This window comes from Athene cunicularia (genome assembly GCF_003259725.1).
Source record: "Athene cunicularia isolate RWA chromosome 3 unlocalized genomic scaffold, athCun1 chr3_part1, whole genome shotgun sequence".
Taxonomy (NCBI): Eukaryota; Metazoa; Chordata; class Aves; order Strigiformes; family Strigidae; genus Athene; species Athene cunicularia.
Genome location: NW_020799097.1, coordinates 54,598,122 through 54,617,154, shown reverse-complemented (window position 1 = coordinate 54,617,154; position 19,033 = coordinate 54,598,122). Strand labels below are relative to the sequence as shown.

General features: G+C 39.8%; 1 protein-coding gene across 3 annotated transcripts in view; it reads left to right on the top strand.

The window, feature by feature from the left end:
- Positions 1–12,796, top strand: part of CEP85L (centrosomal protein 85 like) — a 153,014-nt gene extending 140,218 nt beyond the window's left edge. For all 3 annotated transcript variants that reach the window (XM_026845652.1, XM_026845654.1, XM_026845651.1), the window contains exons 7-13: positions 492–644; positions 914–1,068; positions 3,235–3,352; positions 3,669–3,719; positions 8,486–8,593; positions 8,981–9,194; positions 10,524–12,796. In XM_026845652.1, the coding sequence (XP_026701453.1) occupies positions 492–644; positions 914–1,068; positions 3,235–3,352; positions 3,669–3,719; positions 8,486–8,593; positions 8,981–9,194; positions 10,524–10,687 (963 nt within the window). In that variant the 3' untranslated portion in view covers positions 10,688–12,796. The remainder of the gene's footprint in view (positions 1–491; positions 645–913; positions 1,069–3,234; positions 3,353–3,668; positions 3,720–8,485; positions 8,594–8,980; positions 9,195–10,523) is intronic.
- The last annotated feature ends 6,237 nt before the right edge of the window (positions 12,797–19,033 follow it).

The window sequence follows — 19,033 nt, the reverse complement described above, 5'->3', positions numbered from 1 at the left end:
TAATTTTCAGACTCCATCAGAGTCAGGTTTTTAGCTCCAGTTCTTGTTGGGCTAAGTTCTTGGTCCCTGTGTTTTGTTTTCCTAGACCAGAGGAAGAAGTTGGACTGAAATATTTCCTGATCATTTATTGCACATGAACATCACCATTGGTGAAAACAAAAAAAACAAACCGAACCAAAACAAACAAAAAAAAAACCCCACAAAAAACCACACAAAAAAAAAAGAATATTTTTTTGTTGAACTATTTGTGTTTTCAGTTTGCAGGCATATGAAGTGTTCTGGGCAGGGGTGAAGCAACTGTGGTTTGAGGTCATGTGTGGGTCTATGACTTGGAGCTGCTGGGATTAATTATTCTTTTGTTTTGTTTTCTGCAGTAACAAACGCTTTCAAGCAATTGAGAGTACGGTTCATGAAGAGTGACCAACCTCTGCTTCCAAAGCAGGTTTATTTTTCACTGTAATCATAAAACATGTACTTTTACTTTCTTCTAGCTTAAAACTAGAGACCGATATATTAATAGCCTGAAAAAGAAATGCCAGAAAGAGTCTGAGCAAAACAAAGAAAAACAAAGACGAATTGAAACATTAGAAAAATATTTGGCTGACCTACCAACTCTGGATGATATAGAAGGGCAGACTAAACAGGTAAGGTAAAGGAAGTTTGTTTTACATTTACATTTACAAGCTCCCTAATACCTGTTGTCAAATCTTTTACAGTTTCAACATCTATTTTTTTCCCCTATCTGTTTAGGAAGACAAGTATTTCAATGTTTTAGAAAGCACTGTAGCTATTAGAGAGACTCAGATAAGTGAAATGAGTCTAAGATTATACAGAAGGTAACTGTAAGGCTGTGGCCTGCTGCCAGGCCTTCTGCTAATGTGGCATCATGTCTGACTAATGTAACCTGTGTTAGCTGCAAATTCTAGAAGAGAAGAACAAGCAACTTCAAGAAGCTATGACTGAGTTAGAAAAAAAGCTTGGAGAGGCCCGATCACAGTGCAGAGACAGAGAATTGCAACTGGTGTGTCAGAAGAAAAAAGAAAAAGAGCTGGTCACCACGGTGCAGAGGTATGAACAGCTGCTTGGGCTGTGCCCTGAAATGGGTGTACTTTCCCACCTGATGTTGAGACCTAATGTTCTTTTCACTCTTAATCTCTTACAACGATAATGATTTTTCATGGCATAAATATATTACTGTGCGGAATGATGGTGTAATGCAATAGAAAATCCAACAAGATTTTTATTTGTGTCAAGTTGCCAGTAATTCCACAGAGAAGAGTCTGCCTACAACACTCTTCACTATCTTTCTTTAAAGATGTGGGACACCACTACAATGGCATCACAGCCTGCTGTTGCTGGATAGAGGATAGAATAAACATGTGCAGCAAAGGGGGATTGTACAGAAGCTGTCAGCACTCATATTTGATAACTAATCCTGTCACGAGCTGTGGAAAAGCTCCCTGGATATTGGCTGAGGGGTATATCAGGGAAGGGTCAAAGATTTATTTAAATCTTACCGTTTCATGGAGGGTGGGGGTGTTTTCAGGGAGATTTAGCTGTAGCTCATGTACTGTTATTTAACTTGCATAACTATGGAAAATCATATGGGACATTAGAAGATTCCAGATGGGACATGGAGACGTTATTACTATGGTGCATTTTAGATGAGGGGAGGCACTTAAACACTTTTTTTTTTTTTAAAAAAAAAAGGGGGGGAGGGGGAAAGCAGGGTGGAATCACTTTTAATAATTTATGTGGATGTTACTGCAGTTCACTGTCCCTCCATTGGGTAAAGGTGCATGCCACAGAAGTCTGAAAGTGTTTCCATGATGAAAGGCAAGCTGGTTAGGACACCTTGGCAGACAAATTGTTGACGCATTGTTTCCATCTTACCAATGAAAGGCCTTTTTTCTTCATGCCCTCATAATTTAAAGGGGGATCATTTTGTCTTTTCTGAAAGCCTACAAATAATTGAGGTGGCTCCTAGTTTCTAAATTAGACAGCAAGATTAACACTAATAAAATGTATTTCCTTTCTAGGAGAAGGTGAGCAGGGAAAGGCTCTAGCTATACCTAGAAGCTTGAGTTGAGCTACAGAGGGTCTGAAGGTCATGCCCTCCTGGGAGTAGCTGGCATGAGTGGCTTTCTGCTCCCCCTTACAAGTCATAGAGGGCATGAAGGATAGGTGTCTGGTTTAACTCCATCAAGCAACTAAGCCCCATGCAGCCACCTTCTCACTCCTCCCCCTTCCCAGTGGGATGGGGAGGAGAATTGGGAAAAAAAAAAGTAAAACTCACGGGTTGAGATAAGAGCAGTTAATAACCAAGTAAAATAAAATAACAATAATAATAATAAAATATAGTAATGAAAAAGAATGTAACAGGGAGAAATAAAACCCAAGAAAATAGAAGTGATGGACAGTGCAGTTGCTCACCCCCTGCTGACCTATGGCTGAGCAGCCATCTACACCTTCTGGCCAACTCCCCCGTTTATATACTGAGCGTGACGTTCTGTGGTACGGGATAACCTTTTGGCTAGTTGGGGTCAGCTGTCCTGGCTGTGCTCCCTCACAGCTTCTTGTACATGCTTGCTGGCAGAGCATGGGAAACTGAAAAATCCTTAATTTAGAATAAGCTCTACTTATCAAAACAATAGTGTGTTATCAACATTATTCTCACACTAAATCCAAAACACAGCACCATACCAGCTACTAGGAAGAAAATTAAATCTATCCTAGCCAAAACCAGGATAATAGGTCACCAGTACTCAGTGCAGCCTCCAATTCTGGACTCTGCTTTGAGTTGTACATGGCCCAGTGAGCCTGATTTTAAAGCTCCTGTAACTTTGAGAGGTCTGAAGACTCCTCTCATCTATGCTGGTGCTGGTTTTGCCTCCCACAGTAGCACAGAGCAGCTGTGAACACCACAAAGCTTTTCTTTGCTACTGTCTGCCCTCTCTCCCTACGCTGTACTGCTGGAGCTGTGCCTTTTAGGAGATACAGCACAGAATCTGTCCCTTAAAACCATTCCTGCATGGATCTGTTCTTGTCAGTGTCATGGTAACTTCAGTAGTTTAGGATTTTTGCATCATTCATCTACAGCTCATTTGTAAGGCTGGATTCTTCTAGGTACGGTTTTACAGTTCTGGTGGTACAACTTTATAATTTTTCACTGGAATACACAACTCTTCTGATTTCTGTCAGTGCACTTAATTTTTCTTTCATGTTGAATGGCAGTTTACAACAGAAAGTAGAAAAATGCCTGGAAGATGGTATTCGCCTTCCCATGTTGGACACAAAACAGCTTCAGAGTGAGAATGAATGTCTCAAAGAAAAGAATGAGAAAGCCAGTAAGGTTAGTCTGCAAATGATCTGTTGGTGGAATCTTTAATGTTGAGTCTTGCATTTCTTTTTTCTTTTTACTTTAAAAATAAATATCTCACTAAAGAATTACACATTTGTTGCTAATTCAGATTGCTTTTCAGTAGCCATTTCTGTTCAGTACATGTGTTTTACATGAATTGCCCGTTCTGTCAGAGTTAAATTCTGTCCTGTCACTTATATTTTCAAAGATTCCATTTAAATTCTATGGCTGCACACCTGTAAGCTGATTCTTTTAAAAAGATCTGAAAAGGTTCAAGTCTTTTAAATGACTCAATTTTATATTCTAGGTCATAGACAATCAACAAAATCAGATAGCTGGACTGATTTTAGACATGCAGGTAAGGAAGAGTGTAAATTTTGTTGTTTACTTTTTACATTTTTAGTCCATAAAATTAACATCATTAAAGTTGAATTTCATCCTTTTATCTTCCCAAATAGGAGGCAAAGTTAGAAATGCCAAGAACTTAATCTTATGGCCTGTAGTTGACTTGTGTTCTCTTGCAGGCTCATAATATATTGGTTACTGATGTTTGTATGGTTTAAGCACTGCGCTGGTACTCATCATAAAATGAAAAACTGTTGCACGTAGCATCCTTGCGCTGCTGATCTAGTGGATGTCATATCAGAACTGCTTATTTCAAGGGTGAGGACTGTCTGTGTAAGTAACAGTGAAGCCTCCCATCCAGCTTTGGGGTTCAGGTGACCATCCAAAGTACAAACAGTGATACTGATTAGGCGCTTCACTGCCGAGATCCTTAGTAGAGACAGGTGCCTTTCTAAACTGTACCACTTCACATTTCACATTGTTTAAGCAGTTCCCTCTTCAGGTGGTTTCTAACACATCACTCACTTAGATATCTTAACTCTCTTGGTGGATTTTGGGCACCTGACTTGGAGCCAAGGATTTTTCAAGACAGCAGAGGTTGTCAAATTGGAGTCAGTTGCAGCTCTGTGGATTGGATTAACACAATCGGGCTCCTGAGACTTGGAAGTTACTTAGTGACCAGTGTTTGTTGTGGAGAAAAGGAAACATTATACAAGTTATAGGGAAGAAGGCATGACTTGCTTTAGAAAAAGCGTTTATGAAAACAAACAAACCTGTTTTCAGCGCATACTGAAGCCAAATTCAATAAATTCTAGTTTCTGCATTCTTGTCCTAAATTGGCATTTGTCTCTACATTTTTTGCTTCCTTGCCCTCCAGAGAGACTGAAGTTACAGGGTTGTCCCTTGAGAATGAAGAAGTTGCTCTGCTTTAGCTCTGTATACATTAGGTTTGGAAGAAGGACAGGATGGTAGTAAGCAATCAGCAGAATGCTCCCTTCACAGTGGAGGGGAGTACTCTATGGAGCTAGAGCAGCTTCTTTGTATCCTTGATCTCGGTGGCCCTCTCCATTTCTTCATTGGAAAGCATTGAACATCAGTTCATTAGAAATTCAAATCTCTGATCAGCACAGAGATACAATTTATCTTTAGCTCGCAAGATCTCATTTTATTCCTTGTCTGCTGCCACATTGTAAATTTCTGCTTGAGAGTGTATTTCAGTTCATTGATTTTAACTTGAAAGCTGGAAACAAAGACATTTTATTTCAAACAGCAGTGTACTAAGCAGTACGAGTTTCTATTCACTCATAATCGTGGTAGAATGATTTTGATCTTCCTTATATGGTTTTGCTTGGTTGATTTGTTCCCTTGAGTGTAAGGGAGTAAAATACTGGTTGATCTTGACAAGATGTCATGCTGCATATAGAGCAGATCTTCAGAAAGAAAAGTTATAGATTAGTGGTGTTTAAAAAAAAAATATCTGTATTTACATGATTAATTTAGATATCACAATTAACATTTTTTTGTACCAAAAGAAGACAGTAGAAGTAAGTCAGATTGTACAATGCATGTGTTACCCAAAGTATATCTGTCAGTCCTGTCAGTCACAATAAACCCAAACTGTGCCAGGCTGGGAGTAACGCCACCAAATTGTAACTTTGGAGAACATATGGAAAAATTAAGGGTGAAGTATGGAGGACTCATAGCACTATGAGCAACTGGGAAATCACAGCACTATGGGCTTAGCCAAGCTGGTAAGCACATGTGCTTTTTCTGAGCTTTAAGATTAGGGTAGCAGATGTTAGGTGTATCTTTTAGAAATAAACACTGATTTCCACTTCTAGTAGTTCGCATTAAATAGTGCAATTCATGAGGTGAACATGTGCACATTTGAAATACTCTAGAAGTTGTTTTTGGAGTAGTTTGCAGAGTTATGTAAATTTAATGGCAAATGTAGTTCTGAAAATACACTAGGGAAGGTAATATCTCTGAACCTGTCTTCTCTACCAGCTACCCCCATCCTCAGGAAGGCTGCACAGTCAAACATTTAATGTCTGGCATTGACACAAACATGAAATAATGTAAGTGGTCGTACTAATCCATGTGTCACAACTGCAGCGCTGGGTATCCCTGAACTTGCTTATCATCAGACTACTAAACTCTGAAGATACTTGGAAGCTGGGAGGGGGTTTGGGACACTTGAACTGCTCTGTTCTCCTCATCTTTCCTAAGTATTTTCTGTTTGGCTGCTGCCACAGACAGAGCTAGAGGCACCTTCACTCTGACCCAATATGGCCATTTCTCTCAGTAATGTGTTTAAAAGACCGAAGAAGATGACTGAACACCACTGCAGGTTTTCCTCATCTGCAAGCACGACAAAGGAAATGCCTGGAGTAGAGCTATTTCCTGCCCTCTCCTGGCCCAGGGTGCTTCCTTTGACGTGGGGCAGGGCCCTCTTTCCTCCTCCCCTTCCTCCCTCTGGAGTGTGAAGCTGTGCTTTCTCGCACAGCTTATCTTCCGGATGCATGTTAATTCAGCACTTCCTTCTGAGGGGCACGATGTGGGTAAACTGAGAAGCAGATCAAGTGTGTGAAAATGGTTTTAAAACCAAGTAGTCATTTCTGGGTTCTGCCTGCTGATTCTTTTTACTTACAGGAAAAGAGTGTGGGTTTTTTTAGTCCCTATTAAGTGTGTAAATTTTAGCACCATTGTTTTCCAGTTTTGCAAAGCATATGACAAAAGTACTGGCTTTCCCTCACCACTTGTGTGGTGTTGAGCTGAATGTGTTGGGAAATTCTGTCAAGGCTGTGCACCTCCTATGAGTGGCCAGGCCATTGAAAACTCCACTGAGTGTCAACCCTGCCTTGCCTCTCATTAGTCCCTGCCTTCTCCTCAGCATTAGTAATTCTTATAGCTGTCAAGTCAATTAAATGGTTCTCATCCACTCTGTAGGCCACGTACATGGTAAAGGACAGGCCCGTATACAGACACAGTCTCCTGTGTGCTACAGTCTCTGGTACTAGTACCCTGAAAGTTCTATTCTTCATACATCTTAGGAAAAACTCTCACAAGAGTAAATTTGGCTTCTTTTCCAAAGCTAAGTTGTTTTTTTTTTTCTGATGACTGCAAAACCAACATAACAGAACCAACAGCAAATTGTGTCGAGGTAACTGGGGAGCTTGGTTTTTTTTCTGTCTTTGAATAGGGTTGCAGAGTCATAGTGCAGCAATTTAAACATATCTTTTACTAAAGAGTGACTTTGATCTTTCTATAGCATTTTATTTAAACTACCTTATAGAATTCCCCATGAGAGTTATCTGCTTTAGAAGAATAATATTTAGGGTTGTTACTACAGAGATTCAAGAAAAAAAACATTCTTCTGGGACAATGTTATTCCATAAATTGAGAGCCATTGGTTTGTGAAATGTTCCTCCTTCTCCCCCCATCATGATCTCTGGTTCCACTCTGTTGAAGGTTGCAATCAAAACTGTGCCAAGGCATGCACCGTTGTTACCAGTGCTCCAGCTGTACTTTGAGCATGCTGGGATCGGATTTGCATCTTATAATTGAAATTGGGCAGCAGGTTTTACATACCAACGTGGTGAGCTAGGGATGGAGAGACACTTTATATGCACTGTGCTAGCACAGTATTGGATTTGTGAGTAACACCATTAATGACAAAAGAGGATATTTTCTTCACAAAAGCTGAAAAGATCTCTGTGTTTTAAAGCATGATAAGTTTATATAGTCACTATTAATTGTTATTAGTATTCAGATAAGATGGTTTGAATATTCCTTGTTCTGAATTTTGCCAGATGACCTCAAAAGATATATCTAGAGATCTAAAAGCAAACTAGTAGAATAAATATGAATGCTTTTAACAACAAAAGCACCCGTGGTTATGCTAAATTCACTTCAAAAAATCCACTTTGGAAATATCTCCTGATTTCTGAGGGGAAACTCCGGGCTTGAGAGCGGCTGATTCCATGTTGCAGCAGTTGTTTGTTTGTTACTGCTTGTGACTAATCTGGAAGTCAGTCATGCAAAGCTCCAATACAACAGCATCCTAGAAATTTGCTGTTTAAATTGCTGAAAATAGTAGTTATTGTATCTGTTAAAAATGACACTATAAACTGCAAATAAACTACTTTTTTTTTTGCCTGTAGTTGTTGTTTTCTTAGTACAGTAGAGTTTTGTAGACTGTTCTGTTCCATTTTGTCTGTGAATGGTTTTAAAAAGGTTGCTGCTCTGTAACAACAAAGGCTCTCTTCTCAGCTGTATGGAAGGTGAGGTGAATTCTGTGTTGTAAAAGGTTGTAGGAAGTCTAGACATAGTCTTTGTGGAAAGTAGAGTCCAAAAAAAAAATCTTCAGTTATAACATGGAATTGCACAAATTAAGCTTAGTTATAATTCTGCTGCTTATTTCAAAAGAAAGAGAAATTGGTTAGAATAAACAAAATTGCATGGTTATTTTAGACTTCATGCATTCCCTATTGGAGTAAGGTTTTGCATACATGCAATCTTTTTGTTTCTAAACAGATACTGATTATTTAAAGGGCTGCACTGATACTTGGAATGCCTGTGTTAATGTACAGAGAGCTGTTGGCATCCACCTGAATATTACCAGGTGGAACATGATATAAAATTAAAAAAATGAAGAATCAATACAAAAGCAATAAGTAACTAAAACTTAGAAATTTACTGAGGATGCATTTTTTTTTATCAGTGCTAATATAAAGTATAAAAATTTAAAATCATTACCTGTGTTTTCATTCACTTTAGTCTATGCAAGAGAAGCTTTTGCAAGAAAAGCTGATAGTTCAGAAGATGACAAATGAACTTGAAGAAAAAGAAAAGAATATAGAACAGTTAAATAAAACTCTCTCTGAAGTAAGTAAAAGTTCCAGTAACACAACCCCTGACCACACTTGGCTGGGAAGAACCTTATAGAATCGTTATGAGATCCCATGGTAGGACTGTATGAGCTTAATTACATATTTGACAGTTGACTGCTGTGCAGACACATAATAGATACCATCCGTACCTCAAGAAGTGAGAACTTCAAGGGTGAACGCGGCTAATCAATAGTAACCTGAAATGGATGACCATGTAAAAGCTGTCTGTCTGCCACTCTTTGGAGGGATACAGAAATACTGATTACATGTATGGAAATTAATTATTTTTAGTGATATTGTTTATGGTTTGAAACAGGAAACTTTCTGCTACAGTGCATGCTGCAGACTAACTTCCCCTTCTTCCCATTTACTTCTCACAAAGAACCAAAGACTGATGGAAGAGAATGCCTGCCTGAAGGAGCAGATGCGGCAGGTGGAGCAGTCCAGGCAGCCAGTATCTGAGAAGATGCCTATAGCAGACCAGTTGTTCAAGGAAATGTCCCATTGCTTGTTTGACTTGAAAGCACTGTGCAGTATTCTTACCCAGAGAGCTCAGGGCAAGGAGCCTAACCTTTCCTTACTGCTGGGAATCAGATGTAAGTGATATTGTCTTTCCAATGCTAATAGTGTTTTGACACAGAGGAGTAACAGTTTAGCAAAAGTAGTGCTTGTTGCCAGCTGGACAGGCCAGTGTCCCCCTGGCTTTGCAACTGGAGCAGTCGTGGGTGGATTGTACTACTGGAGCTCTCTGGAAAAGCTGGGCTTTTAGTGCACCTGGGCCACTAAACATGTACACAAGGACAGAGGTCCTTGCCAAGTCAGGAGAGCAAGTAGCTGGCTCTTCATATGGACCCAATCATGGATATGTTCACCCAACTAGAAAAGAAAGGTGTGTAGCCACATGTCCATCCCTCCTAAATCACCCTGAGGGTTAACGGATGCTTTTCTATCCAACATATTCTGCCCTATAAACTCATAATGAGGGAGGTGAGGCATAAGCAGGCCTGGGGTGGCTGCGTCATGTGCTTTTGTTTTAAAGCCTTTGGGGTCAAGTGGTAAGAATATACATCTACTGTTTGAACGTGTATGTCTGGTGGGTGGGTGGGTCTGTGTGTATTAGATGTCTAGTGCCAGGCAACTTTATCTCTGGTACTATTAATGGCACATCTAGTCTTCACCACTTACTTTAGTATTAAACTTAACCAGGAAAAGAGAAGCATGCCCTAAAGCCAGTCAGACAGAGTTTCAGCATAGTGAGTTCGTGTTAGGTCTTTTCTTTTAACAAGCTTAATAAACAATTACATTTTTTTGTATCATATTCCATTATTTTCTGAATGTTAATTAAAATTAATCAGACAGACTGGTTGCTGAACTGGACCATCAGCGAGGTAGAAAGGTAAAAGTATAGTGTCCTGTGCAGCAAGGGCTATTACACACCACGTAGACTCATCTGCACTATAACCCCCTGAAGTACTGGGGAGTGCAGCACATGCCAGTCTTGAAGTCCACAAGACCATCATCAGCTGGCAGGATGCCTGTGGTACTGTTTTATCAGCTTACATGGCCTCATTTCCCAAGCCCTCCTATCGTTCTTTTTCTGAGTGGCTATAGAAACCTCCAAAATCTCTACAAAATGCCTGTTCTATCATTTTTTTTTCACTGCTGTTGAGATCCATCAGACTTCAGCAAGTCTAGATCTCAGTGCAAACAGAAAATTATGTCTTACAGAGAAGCAGTGATGGGCTATGAATTGACTTTAAAGTTCACACAGTATCACATTCTGTTGGCTTTTTATTATACAAAAGCATGATTTGTCTTGATGTAATTAAAGTGACCTACCCCTTATTTCAAAGGGGACTGACTAGTTGAAGTATTCACAGAGCACAGTTGCTAGAGCTTTAACCTTTGATGTTGTTTTTCTGTAGCTCTGAGCTGTTCAGCTGAAGAGAATGAAAATTACCACAGCACAGAAACCCTTTCGAAGAAGCTCCTGGATGTTTGTCAGTTACGAAAGGATATCGATGAATTAAGGACTATAATGTCAGACCGTTATGCTCAGGACATGGGGGACAATTGCATTACTCAATGACAACATTTCACCTAGTAGCAAATGATTTATAAATGCTGCTGTGTCACAGGTCTTTGCATTTCTATTAAGGAGCCATATTGGAAGACTGAAACAGCGCCGCACACACGTCTCTGAGGATTGTGCGTGTTTAATCTCTGGAGTCTGATGGGAAGGGGAAAGTCATCATTTGAACGGAGTGGTACAAACTACAAGTAATCTTTTCTCCAAACTACTGAATGTAGGAACAAGCTGTGAAGAATGATTCAGTTGGATACTCTGTTTCTTTCATTAGGGCTCTTTTGATTACTTCAGCTAGTTTCTGGAATCAGAGCATCAAAGCCGCTGTGCTGCTACTACTCTCAGCCTTTCCTTCATCAAGGGTTTGTATGTCATTATCTGTGTTCTGAAATTAGAGCAGAGGGTTGAAGGACCTATAACTGTATGTGGTGAAGCCAGAGACTTCTGCAACTGCACTTCACTCTAGAAATTGCAATTAGAACAATCTTGGAGCACTACAAAAAGTAGTTGCTCTTCAAGTTGCCTAAAACTCTTGGAAAGATGCTTTTAGTGGTGCATATTTAGCTTGTTTGCCCAGTAGCAGAAGAAAAACTTCTTTATGCAAATTAAGTCCATAAAATACAGCACTAGCAAATTGTTTTAAGCACTCTCACGTTGCCGTAAGAAGTTTCAGTAATACGAAGTCTGTGACAAACCCAGAGAAGCTGGAAGGTGTGAAATTTGCGGCATAGTATGTGGCTGTGAGAATTTTTAAAAAAAAGACTGTATTTTAGTGTTTGTACCATACTTATTTTTACCTTAGGTCATCTCCATTTTTAGATGTGCCTGGTCTGTGTCCCATTCCTGAAGTCCTCTGGTGTGGTTGTGAACCACCTCAACCATTTTTTACCACAGCTACAAAACGGGTGTTTGGCACTTGGCAAAATCAGGGCTCAGAACAGAGTGTTTCCACTTAGCAGTATTAAGTACTCGGTTATCTGAGGACTGCAAAATTTTCCACATTGTTTGGGAATTCTTGATTTCTCTATTTTTCTAGGAAGCAATTACATTAAAAAAATAAGATCATGTTCCATAGTTTATTCAGTGAGTGTCACTTGGCAGTGCTGTTTCACTCCTGTGGGACAGATGACATACTAATACTTCTCATTTCCTGGAACATTACTGCAAGTTAGCTGCACAGTTATGCATGGCGTAAAATAGTATTTAACTGAAGGAAACAAAAACTTGCAAAGAGCAAAACCACTCTCAAATTACACTGTTAAGAAAATATATAAGCATCAGTTACATATATGGTATTAAAAGAAAGTTTCAAATTACTAAGGTGCAAGTCAGTCAACTGACCTATAGTGTGGATAACAGCAGAAATCTCTTAAAGTTTAACGGTTAGAACCAAGTAAATTCTAGGGAAATATTTTTATGGAAAAAGTGTTAGTTTTCTGATTATATTTATGTGAATGGAAAAAAATGCTATACCAGTGTAGTCTGGTTACCTGTTTTAACTTGGTGATGTTTTGCTTTCTGTTCATTGTTAGTTACCATTAATGTTGTTTTTATAATTTAGTGATTTAATATTTTTTTCTTAGTTATATGGACTTAATTTATTTGACAGTTTTCTCTATCCTGAACCTACACGTGGACTAATTTGTGAAAAATTGTGTTGCTATTTATATTATTACTACATGGTGTTTTCAGATGGATTAATCTGACTGGTTCAGCTCCTGTGAGCACTAAAACAGTGTCTAGATGAAATCTCAAGTGAAATTGCTTAGTGTCTCTACTTCAAAGTAAAAAAGGAGACTGTTTTGTTTTAAATTTCTATGCTCTTTCTGTAGGTTTGAAGGTGCGCTTTTGTACTAGTGCAAAACTGAAAACAAGGACCTCTGCAGAAATAGGCTTGCACAGTTTCCTGTGCCTCTAACAATATTGGCTTTTGAGACTAGAGCCTCAGCTTGTTCCTTTGGTGTAGTTTGCTGGTTGTGGCCCTGCAGTGAGTTAATAGTCCTCAATTTATGGCATCTGTCTTCTATCAGAATTCAACAAGTTAGCATTTAGGGAGGAAAGTGGAAACACCTAAGTTGCATTATTTCCTTACATGGAAACATTGTACCTATATTTAAAAAAAAATTTAAAAAATTACCGAACAGCATTTTTCTAAATTTGGTGGAAATAACAAGGAGTTTAATAGAGAAATTAGAGAGGAGCGGGCAACTTTTTGAGTCACTTTGAATATATAACTATGACTTGGCTGGCATGCCTCCACTATCCCTCCTGTTAAATAGTGATAACTATACTGCAGAGTTGAGATCAGTAATTTATATTTGCAAAGCACTTCAGGAGCTTTTATGCTCTTCAAGTATTAGTTGAAAGTCCCTCAGGAAGGAGGTCCCATTTTATTTGTCATACTTAGATTGCAAATGCTGTAATCTTGCATTGTAATATTTTTATTACAGAACCTGTAATATTTATGTTGACTTTAAAGCACTTGATTTTAAAAACCCCTGAGTTTATCTGCCTCAGTCAAATTAAAGTAGGGAGGTAAATGATAGATGTATGAGCCAAAGATGCAGACTACCAATTGACTGTAGTGATGCAGTATTTTGCTTTGATTTCTTTAAATTTGGCCTGTTGTAGTAGTAGCAGTTACTCTATATGCATCAGTTTACGGATGCCTCTAAATGGAATAAGCTTTGTCTACGATATGCATGATTGTTTAATTGGTTAAAATGTAGTGTGTGTGGTCTCATTCGACATATTTAATACAGAGTTGATTAATGAATGTTAACATTGGAATTGCTTAGATTTAGTCATGACAACTTTTTGCTGTAGCTATTAGACAATCTCAAGGGCTGAAAACCAACTGCTAACGAATGGATACTGTACCGTTCTGGCTGTCAGCAAATATGTACGGTAACCTTTTGTATCATTTCAGATTGAATTTATACAATCCTTTAGAAGATATTTACAGTAACTACTGTATTCAAGAATGTATTTTGAAAAAGACTTGGAAAGTAACTGTCTTTGGACAAGCTATAAATGATTCTTTGTATTTACTATATAGATGTAACGCAGCTCAGTTGTGTAAACATGATTTAGGTTGCTAGCCTCAGCTGTGCAGCTTTGTAGTGTTACAGTTGTGTGAAATTGTGGAGGTTGCTGTAACCACCCACTTGGGCTCTGGCATTCAAAACTGCTGGTGGCCGTGAAGTCATTATGAGAGCTGAAATTTCGTCCTTTTCACTTCAAAAGGTTTCCTTCCTTCCTTTGCCCTCGTTGCCTGCCTTTTGTTTCAAACAGTTTTTTGGATGTTTTTCTTGCAGGATAGGAGCACAAAGAAAGCAAGTAAGCAAATCCCTTCCTCTACAACCTGCTGCCCTAGCACAGCCAGCGATGGCACGCTGCAGTCTCTCCACGTGGGTGCAGTTTGCTCCAGTTTTCCTTTTCCTTATCAGTGATGTTACACAGGTGGAGTTGGAGGTGTAATTGGGCTCTTCTCATTGATGTGATGAGTTCTGTCATGAGTGGGGAAAAGATCTTCTGAACTAATCTGCATTCTTAGACTGCAAACAAATCAGTTGTTATTATCTAAAGGGATATTTAATTCCAATAGCTCATTAGCAATATTAATTCCACAGCTGCATACCTTTGTGCCTTTTTTGCCTGAAATAAGTGTATATTCGCCCTTGAACTTTAGATAAGTTAGGATGCTGATGACTGCACCTTGTTTTCCTCTTACCTGCCGATAGTTTGTTTATAAGCTTTTGTAGTAAGAACTCTTGCATAATGTCTAGAAACAGAAGTACTTAAACTAGGTACTAGGTGTACACTTTGAATGTTGGGCCGGTCGACGTATGCAGCTTTTTTGAAAATGAAACGTGAGCAGGAAACTCAAATCATAATGTGTTTATTTTGTGTATATTAATTACAGTATATCATTAGTTCAGTAGGGAGGAGTGTCTGGAGCTGTCTTTTAAAAGCACAGCTGACACATGTACTGGATCAGTCCCTGAAGACTGGTAGTTTTGTAAATTGGGTTCAATTTTTGAACCGCTCAGAATACCTCATATGTAAATAGAGTTGTCATGACTTAATCACAATGTGTTCATTGTAAAAAGTAAAGGAGCCACTGGCTGGCTCAGCTTTAGGCTTGTTGTTCTTGCCTCTTTTTGTAAGTTTTTTAAAAGTAGGGTTTACAGCTAGAATTTTGAATGCCAAAGTTCTATTTATTAAATAATAATAAAAGTTTTCATTGTTAATGACTGGTATTTTTCCACTGGAATTTGTTTGTTGATGTTTGGGATTTGTATTCACAGAGTAAAAATAAATTTTGTTACAAAAGTGATTTCTTCATGCTTCTCATTTGTCCAATATCTGGCATGTGACAGAAATGACCGAAGCTGGACCAAGAGCAGGAGACAAGGAAGCAATCATGAAAGATCTTCCCAACACCCACCCCAGCTTCACTTCAGTGGTCTGTAGTTCTGCTTGAATACCAGCTGACTGAGCTCTCTCCCTGGCGTTAATATTTTTTGAAAAGAAAAACAAGGCCTTGTAGCAAAAACACTCTTTTATCAGTTGAATGAAAGTATTTTAGAGCAGACTTAGAAAGTGATTTAGTTCCTTGTAAAGTCCCTGTTGTTGTCCACCTCAGATGCTCATTGGAGAGATCACAGGTCAGATTCTTAATAAGGCTAAGTTGGCACAAAATAGTAGGCAAAATTGTTATAACTAGTTTCGAAGTTGCTTGATAACTAGTTTCAAAGATTGATCAGCTTTGGAACATGTGGTTGCCCCAAAGCTGGTCACACAGGGCCAAAAAGAAAATTGGATGGTGAAACAAAAGTAGCAAGTGGGTCTGGTACCACAGAGAAAACTGGTGATCAGAAAGGACATCTGTTTTTAATTAATTATTTTCCAGATAGAAAGCACAAATGGATGGCTGGTCAGACTGAGCAGTAGTTAAAGCAGCTGGAAATCCCTGCTACGTGAAACACTGCGGATCAGTATTGTCCAACACAACCAAGCAGCATTGACTTCCCGTCCTGTCAAGTTTCTGTAGTCTGAGGAAAATTCAGAGTTTAAGGATTTCAACCAACGTATCGGGAGTCTTCACAAGTGCTGAGGGAAGTGGGGTCACCCAAGAATGGTTTCTTTTCTGACAGCTCCCTGTGCAAAATCTTACGGCCTGTTCAGAGCATCGAGGGCTGAATGAACTTTGCATGTAGAGTGGTGTTCCCCTCTTCCCCAGTATATACTGTGTTAGGCAGGCCACAAAAGTTGACACCCTCTTCTCAAAGACACTGGGACATTCACTTTCAGTAGCTAGTGCATTCTGTAAGGTAGAGATCACTTGCTTTTCTCCAGCCTTGTGACTGAACATTGGATGATGTGCTTCTAACTCGATTAAAAACATCTGTGCCCTGTATAAATGTATGTAAAGGGCTGCACAGGTGCCAACTTTCCGTAAGATTTCTGAGGGTGACCTTTTGTGAACTACTCGAAGTCAGGTTTAGGTTTCAAAGTATCACGATTAAAGCACTGCTAACAATAGTAGTGGTAGAAAATGTTCTGTTGCCTTTATGCCACAAACAAAATACAACTCCAAATGTGGATAAAAATGAAACTTTAAACAATAACACTGCACATAACACGGCAGCATCTTGAATGAGGACAACTTGCAACAGCTAAATCTGCCGAGATCGCCTACGTTATGTAAATTAATCAATTCTGCAGGATGTGCTAACTGACGCTGGGTTGTTTGTTTTGTAAATGAATGGTTTTGATATACTTGGAGGATTTCCAAGTGTCGAGGGAAAGCTATACTATGAACAACAATATTTAATTACGTTTTAGTATGTGCATATTTCTCTTCCTCCTTTGTGTGAGTTACTCCCTCTTTGGGGGCGGTTGCTGCTTTTCTCCTTCTTTTCTTGTCATAGGTCTGAATTCCATGGAGGTAAAGGCATGCTTCAAGTCATGGAGTTGGAGCCTGCTCAGTCTGTGGGGAACCTGATAGGTTCAGCTAATGCTTCGGGGCTCTTTCATGGGCGGTTTGGCAGCTCCCCTGAGGAACGCAACCCATGGGTATTAATAGACCAGAAAACTGATTTACTGGTCTGTGTGCCTGTGAAAGCATTTGCCTGGAGGAAGGCAAAAGGAAACCGTTGTCAAGTGCTGGGTGAGAAAAATGCTATCTGTTGCTGAGAGAGTGAGTTGTAACACTGAAGTTTGTGGTAAGAAGTTTCTGACTGAAAACTTCTCCTCAAAGGGCATATGAATAGAATTTAGTATCAAAAAAGCTCATCTGCCCTACATTAAAAAATGAGAGCACAGGTAGTCTCTGACTGCCAGGGAGATGCCAAACACCCCTACTCGAGCAGACGTGTTGTATTGAGCTTTGTGGCGGCCCAGGTGCTGGACCAGAGGGCATTTCGGAGCCCTGCTGCTGTCACCCTGCGCCGGGGCGAGGGACCAGCGCAGGGCCGGTTCCCCACTGCCCCGGCTCCCAGGGCTGAGCTCTGCCTCGTGGGGCTCAGGAGATGGCTGCTGGCCTTGTGGCCACAGAACTGGTCACAGTGCTCCAGCATTGGCTGGGCCAGAAGCTAGATTTTCCCAGTTTCTCAAGAAGCCGATGTGTCCTTTCCAGCATCAGGAAAACCCAGCTCACTAAGGATTTCAGCTAGCTGTGGCACAGGTGCTGCAGTTTGTTGCTTCAGTCACAGAAAACATAAACCTTATCCCTCCTATGTTAGCACACAGAGGAAGAGTCAGAGTGTGAAGCCAAATCAGTCTTTTACCTCTTCCCAGAGCTCTTGTACTGAGGTAACAGAGAAAAGTTCAGAATATCTGCAGCTGCAACTGACCGCTTTCTCTGATAAGACAGTAGTTCCTTAGACTTGTTAATGGTGTAACGATTTGCTATTAAGGAAAAAGATCCTCCGATCACTATATTTGAATGGGTTAAACTGGGGGTTTTTTGCTATTGATTCTCTGATGACAAATTGATTGCTGTTCTTTTTTTCATGACTGGTATTTATGACACCTGTGTTGAGGAGCAGGCATATTACAGAAACCAATTTGGCTGCAGTCTTGAAGTTAATGCAGTAATTGGAGCGAGGACTCATTATACTCTCTCCAATCATAACCACTTTCATTAATTTACCAAATTATTTTTCAGGACTCTGCAATCATTTTCAGACTTTTTTTTAAAGTTTTGTATTTCTAACCGTAGGGAACAGGTGTGTTGCATCTGGGGTTGGAGCTAGGGGAGGATGAGTAGGAAACACCTAGCTGTCTGTATAGATGTGGCTGTTGACAGGAGCAAGATGGCGTGCCTCTCTAAAGGCAGTCTGGACAACAGGACTTAATGGACTGATGGGTTTTATAACCTTCTGCTATTTTTGATCTCATAATGGTTAAATCAGACAATGCCGGATTGATTTATTGCCAGTTGTGACTTAACGTGGTAGGATTGTAGAAACTGGCTTTCCCTAGGTACTCATTGAAGGCTTTTGAGTCTTCTGCTTAGGCACAGGCCTGCATTTGATGAGCTACGATATGAAATGTGTACTTGTAATAAACTTAACTATTTATTTCAGAGTGATTGAATGGTTTTGCTGAGTCAAGAAGTAGCAAGAGGTCCAAAGTAGAGACAGTAATGAATTAAATAAACTTTTAATAGTACCACAGGGAAAAATCTATGTGTATGTTGCTGACCATGGACACTGACAGATTTTTCTGCAGCTGCTTAAGCTATTGCTGTTGTCAGCTGTCCTTCCAGTCTGGTGAGCACTGCTGCTCAGGAATGGGCAGAGTTGGGGTAAGGGTGGGTCTGGGTATTGACTTTCTAGTTCAGTCTGTTGTATTGATTTGAGCCAGTGTTGGAGGTAAGTTTGTACTGAGATCTTGGCCTGGGAATTTGAGCAGTGCAGTTGTGAGCAAGCATTTCTACTATATGAGGGCAATAACATCTAGAAGATGGTAATAAATTGAGAGATAAGAAGGGAAAGGTGTAACATCACTTCAGTTGACTCCATTGGATGGGCTGCGAAGGCTGTTTGCTGTGCTGAGCTGCCTCTGCAGGTGTGTGTTTTGGCCTCAGGGCAAATCATAGATGATGATTTGCTGAATTGCAGCTACTGAATAATAGTCTATGACAAAGCACAGTATAAATCTGAGTCTGGGCCAAGTCCTTAAGACATAACCACATCCTCTTGAAGGCCTACCTCAAACAGCAAATGCCATTTCAGAAGTTGTCCCCAGCGTGGTTGAGATGTGTTAATATTTGGGGTGCTGGTCCTTCTCAATTTTAGTACAATGCAAACTAATAAGGTAAAGTCACCAGTGTTAGAA